This window comes from Pristiophorus japonicus, chromosome 6 (genome assembly GCF_044704955.1).
Source record: "Pristiophorus japonicus isolate sPriJap1 chromosome 6, sPriJap1.hap1, whole genome shotgun sequence".
NCBI lineage: Eukaryota > Metazoa > Chordata > Chondrichthyes > Pristiophoridae > Pristiophorus > Pristiophorus japonicus.
In genome coordinates this window covers 123247039-123253151 of record NC_091982.1, presented here as the reverse complement: position 1 = coordinate 123253151, position 6113 = coordinate 123247039, and the positions used below count along the sequence as shown (strand labels likewise).

Sequence of the window (6113 nt, the reverse complement as noted above, 5' to 3'; positions counted from 1 at the left end):
CCATGTGTATTCTGGGAGTGCACCAGGTGTGCAGTGTTAGCACTGTGACTATTCTGCGCATGCATCCTCTGGACTCCGCCCCCGATGCCTCTCGTACATAGGAAGATTCCTCGGACCCAAACCGAAACCAGAAGTGGAGCCCCCGACGAGTCCGCATGGAGTCCACTGATGAAACATTGCTTCCAGCCTTTGCATTATTGCAGCCTTCTGTGGGAGAGAAAACATCAGAGGTAGTGGGAGAAAGAGAGAAGCGGCGGGTTGCCGGTGGCCGGGCTAGGGGGTGGGGGGGGAGAGGGGGAGAGGCGGCGGGCAGGGGCTAGAGATGGCGGGCAGGGGGAGAGGCAGGGGGCAGAGGGAGAGCCAGTGAGCAGGGGGCGAGGCAGTGCGCAAGGGGAGAGAGGGAGAGGCGGCAGGCAGGGGGAGAGACGGTGGGCAGGGGGAGAAGCAGTGGGCAGGGGGAGAGAGAGAGAGGCGGCAGGCAGGGGGAGAGGCGGCAGGCAGGGGGAGAGACGGTGGGCAGGGGGAGAGGGAGAAGCAGCGGGCAGGGGGAGAGAGAGAGAGGCAACAGGCAGGGGGAAAGGCGGCAGCCGGCCAACCAGTGGGAGGGGGGAGAGAGAGAGACGGGGGAGGGGGAGGCGTTTGAGAGAGAGAAATGGGGGGAGAGAAAAAGAGAGATGGGGAAGTGGGAGAGGGGAATCGGAGGGGAGAGAGGGAACTCAGGGAAGAAGTATCATGTTCTTCCAAACTCCTTTGCACCCACACCCGATTTCTTGGAAAGCTTGGTTTGTGTTTTACAAGGGACATCATTGGAGTGGTTGAAATCTGTACGTCATGACATTATCACTATTCATTTCATACCCAATAAACCTGACATTGACCCACACACAATGCCCCATCTATGGCGGTGGGGTGCTAAGGATAAGGTCAGGGACTTTGACTGGAGGAGGCCTGCACTTGAGTTGGGGTCAGGGATTTGGGAGGCTTGTGCTGTGTTTGTGGAGCTCTATCCTCTCTGTAACTCTTTCTGTGACTGCTTGCAGGGGAGTTTCGATGTCAGACTGGCTCGAATTACACTTTGCAAAGTCACTCAGAACTTGATCTGGGCAGTTCCAATTACACATTCCAGAGACACTTCTGGGTGTGGCTTATCCTCCAAGTGGGACCAATCAGCAATTAGGTCATGTGATTATGGAGAGCCAATCAGCCAGAAACACAGTGCAATTAACTCGATCCTACTGTTAGTGCACCAGGCCTGCAATTGCAGGCCCAACTTCCTCATTCTGGAAAGATTTCTCTGAAATATCAATGGAACACCCAAGAATGAATATGCTAAACCAAGAATGATAGTTACTAAACAATATTGCAAGTCGGATAAAACATAATGGATAAATGCACCCTTTATTGCAAGAATTATATGTGTTCAACTTAAAAGTTTTATATTGTTTTTAGAAATGATGCAGTTTTATCAAAAAAACCTGCCCTTTCATGGCCATACAAGCTTGCCGGCAAGGCCACGGATCATTTTATTTGCTTTGTGTGAAAAGTTTAATGTGTAAAACGTCCATAGCTCAGCCTTTCACCAAGCAAAGAATAGTCAAAGTCCTGAATTAAGGCTCTCGAAGGGGTCATCTACAACAACAGTTTCCTCACTCGTTATTTGAGACTGAATGACAGAATGTCCATTGCTAATGAAGTCCTAACAATTCAAATCACTTCAACGACACTTTGATAGAGAGTGACTTTTGCCATTATTGTGTAAGATCACTGTTAACCTCCATAACGTGATCAACAATGTGATTATTTTCAGCAGAAAAAGATTGTCATCTTCACTTTGAACAATTCTACAGAATGAAGAATATTTGTAATCAGCATTTTGCCTTCATAAATTTCCAGCTTCCAAAATGATTATTTACAAATGAATTACAAGTTAAACAGAAACTTCTTGCTTAAAGCTTTGATATTATTTCATGAATATCAGGAAGTTGCACGTTGCTAAATCTCTGCTTAGAGTTGAGCTGGTTTTTGTATCTTTCCCCTCTGTGCTGCTTCAAGTATGGTCCCCAGTCTGGTGCTGATGTGCAAGCTGCAGTCATTCTCTGTGAAAAGAAAGGTGAGAGGTTTAATAGTTTGATTTGGTGTTTCTGGAGTAGATGGAATGACTATCTTTCATTTCGTGCCTCGAAGGATGGGGTCCACTGCCTCCTGGTTTGGGGCACTGAAAGGACTTGGCATTGTTGCTGTGATTGGGAATTCATAATAAATGGTAGATACCGAGATGTGTAGCGGGACAGAGGGACCTTGGAGTCCATGTCCACAGATCCCTGAAGGTAGCATGCCAGGAACAGCACCAGGTGTACCAAAAAATGAGGTGCCAACCTGGGGAAGCTGCAACACAAGACTACATGCATGCTAAACAGTGGACGCGGCATGGTGTAGACAGGGCTAAGTGATCCCAAAATCAACGGATCAGATCAAAGCTCTACAGTCTTGTCACATCCAGTCGTGAATGGTGGCGGACAATTAAACAACTAACAGGAGGAGGAGGCGCGATGAATATCCCCATTATCAATGATGGCGGAACCCAGCATGCAATTGCAAAAGACAAGGCTGAAACGTTTACAACCATCTTCAGCCAGAAGTGCCGAGTGGATGATCCATATCGGCCTTCTCCTGAGGTGCCCACCATCACAGAAGCCAGTCTTCAGCCAATTCGATTCACTCCAAATGATATCAAAAAGCAGCTGAGCGCACTGGATACAGCAAAGGCTATGGGCCCCGGCAACATCCTAGCTGTCGTGCTGAAGACGTGTGCTCCAGAACAAACTGCGTTCCAGTACAGCTACACCACTGGCATCTATCCGACGATGTGGAAAACTGCCCAGGTATGTCCTGTCCACAAAAAGCAGGATAAATCCAATCCGGCCAATTACCGCCCCATCAGTCTACTCTCAATCATCAGCAAAGTGATGGAAGGTGTCATCGACAGGGCTATCAAGCGGCACTTGCTCACCACTAACTTGCTTACTGATGCCCAGTTCGGGTTCCGCCAGGACCACTCGGCTCCAGAACTCATTACAGCCTTAGTCCCAACATGGACAAAAGAGCTGAGTTCCAGAGGTGAGGTGAGAGTGACTGCCCTCGACATCAAGGCAGCATTTGACCGAGTGTGGCATCAAGGAGCCCGAGTAAAACTGAAGTCAGTGGGAATCAGGGAAAACTCTCCACTGGCTGGAGTCATACCCTGCACAAAGGAAGATGGTTGTAGTGGTTGGAGGTCAATCATCACAGCCCCAGGACATTGCTGCAGGAGTTCCTCAGGGCAGTGTCCTAGGCCCAACCATCTTCATCTGCTTCATCGATGACCTTCCCTCCATCATAAGGTCAGAAGTGGGGATGTTCACTGATGATTGCACAGTGTTCAGTTCCATTCGAACTCCTCAGAAAACGAAGCAGTCCATGCCCGCATGCAGCAAGACCTGGACGAAATTCAGACTTGGGCTGATAAGTGGCAAGTGACATTCACGCCATACAAGTGCCAGGCAATGACCATGTCCAACGAGAGTCTAACCACCTCCCCTTGATATTCAATGTCATTACCATCACCGAATCCACCACCATCAACATCCTGGGGGTCATCATTTACCATTGCCGTCTCTCTGCAAGAGTACTTCAGCTAGTCCCACGCCCCCTCCCTTTCCCTGTAGCCCTTCAATTTATTTTCCCTTCGGTATTTTTTCCAATTCCCTTTCTGAAAGGCGTGATTGAATCTGCCTCCACCACCCTCTCAGGCAGTGAATTCCCGATCCTGGCCACTCGATGCTTAAAAAAGCTTTTTCCTCACGTCACCTTTGGTTCTTCTGCCAATCACCTTACATCTGTGTCCTCTGGTTCTCGGTCCTTCCACCAATGGGGACAGTTTCTCTCGATCTACTCTATCCAGACCCCTCATGATTTGGTGGCCGCACGCCTGTTTGAGGTCCCTTTGAGAAATTGATTAGCGACCAATCACAGCATGCGCCTTGTATCCAAACGAGGTGGGAGGACCCCATGGTCCTTCTGCCAGCCTCATTAGGCGCATGTAGTGTGCACTGCAATGGGATCACAACCTGATTTGGGCACAATCCTATTTCGCAATCATGGGCTGCATTTTCGGTTCTGTTCATTTCGGGGCGGTAATGGCGGCAGGGCGGTAAAGTTTGCGCCTGAGAACAGTTTGCGCCTCAGTCAGAAAAATTGGTCAGCTGGGCCTTGAATGTGGGGCGGAGCACTAAGGGAGGTGTTGCACACCTCTCTCAGGGCCCGAGGCCGGCTGAGCATGGGAAAATCCTGAGCTAAACAACCGGCCTTGGAGCGCCCTGAGAGAGGCCAGGGGACAAAAAAAACCTGAAAAAAACCCAGAAACATTCCCTATAAATAACTCACCGGATTTGCCTCTTCTGGGCGGTAATGCTCCCCCCACCTTCCCGCACCGCAAACCAGCACCGAATGTCCTGGCAAGACTCTGGAAGCAGTTCGCCTGCCTGGAAGAGCTTACTGCCGCCATTGCCGCCCCTCTGGGTCGAAAACAGAGGTGGCAATAAGCAGGAAATCGTGCCCATGCTCTATCTCTGTGGGGACTTCAGTGGGGACTCACAGCAAAAAACAATAATGACTGAACATAAGAACATAAGAATTAGGAACAGGAGTAGGCCATCTAGCCCCTCGAGCCTGCTCCGCCATTCAAAAAGATCATGGCTGATCTGGCCGTGGACTCAGCTCTACTTACATGAGACATACTCTAACATAAATGTAGTGTACGGTTGGATGCACTTTAAAGATGAGGTAAAAGCAGATTGTTAGAGCAGAAAACAGGACACAGAACAAATGTTCTCCAGCTCCCTTTAAGATATAGAATAGAATCATAGAAATTTACAGCACGGAACGAGGCCATTTCAGCCCATCGTGTCCGCACCGGCCGACCAAGAGCTATCCAGCCTAATCCCACTTTCCAGCTCTTGGTCCGCAGCTCTGTAGGTTACGGCACTTCAGGTGCACATCCAAGTACTTTTTAAATGTGGTGAGGCTTTTTGCCTCTAACTCTCTTTCAGGCAGTGAGTTCCAGACCCCCACCACTCTCTGGGCGAAGATATTTCTCCTCAAATCCCCTCTAAACCTCCTCCCAATGACTTTAAATATCTGAGCTATGAATGCCTGATATTGACACTGGTTCCAAAATTGGAAAGTTTTCTGCTACCCTGTACTGATATCACTTACCTTCAAGAGCTCAAAGTTCATTAAAATAAAATTAAAAGAAATGAAGTTGTTTCCTTACCTGCCACAAGGTGGTGCCCTCAGCTTGGGAAATTCTCACAATGGCGACAATGGGGATCCACATAATACAGAAGGTTATCATACACCAGCCAAGGGCTGTTGCCCAGACAGGGTACTCAACAGGTCCATATGTTGGTGGGACAAATGTTGCTAAGGACCAGATTAAGATCACCTGAATGAAATGATTGCACAAAACAAGAACAGGAACACAATGAGATAGATTATCCGCAGCTTGATTATTTTCAGTTTAAATCACTAAAAGATGTAACATCTCCTTACTGCCAGCAAGCACGGAGAGATAAAAAACCAACACGCTCTCCACCACAGCCAGAAGAGCCAATGCCTTTCCCCAATCATCATCTCGATGTCCTTGATAAATCGGTTTACACCTGTGAACAACAAGGCCGCAGGGAGACACAATCAGTTGGTTTGTCCTGCATTTAGGGCGGCTTGTTTGTTGCAGAAATTCATCTAGTTTCTTTTGAAGAAATATGGAGGTCAGTACTTCTTTCATTACACATTTCATTATGTTTATGTTGTGCTTACCATAGATGCAGCTGATTCCGATGAACTCCAGACTACCAGCTACGAGGAGACCCCAACCGGCACAGAAATGATCAATTAAATTCACCCAGTAAATCCCAGCCTGGGAAGGTAATGGAAGAGTAATCTAGACTATTTAAAATACTGTACATTACCATAACATCCAAAATGAATACATTTACTTCATTACAAATCAGTCAATAGTAATGTGACTGCACTGTCAAATCCGCTGCCATTATCTCCTGTCTCCATAACTTCAT

The 6113-nt window shown here is 48.1% G+C and overlaps 1 protein-coding gene across 1 annotated transcript in view; it reads right to left on the bottom strand.

Annotated features, from left to right (window-relative positions):
- Positions 1-1946: 1946 nt before the first annotated feature.
- Positions 1947-6113, bottom strand: part of LOC139266163 (sodium- and chloride-dependent neutral and basic amino acid transporter B(0+)-like) — a 287898-nt gene continuing 283731 nt past the window's right edge. Inside the window, exons 12-15 of the mRNA XM_070884004.1 lie at positions 5857-5956; positions 5590-5699; positions 5312-5482; positions 1947-2096 (exon numbers count right to left, since the gene is read on the bottom strand). Of these exons, the coding sequence (XP_070740105.1) occupies positions 1947-2096; positions 5312-5482; positions 5590-5699; positions 5857-5956 (531 nt within the window). The remainder of the gene's footprint in view (positions 2097-5311; positions 5483-5589; positions 5700-5856; positions 5957-6113) is intronic.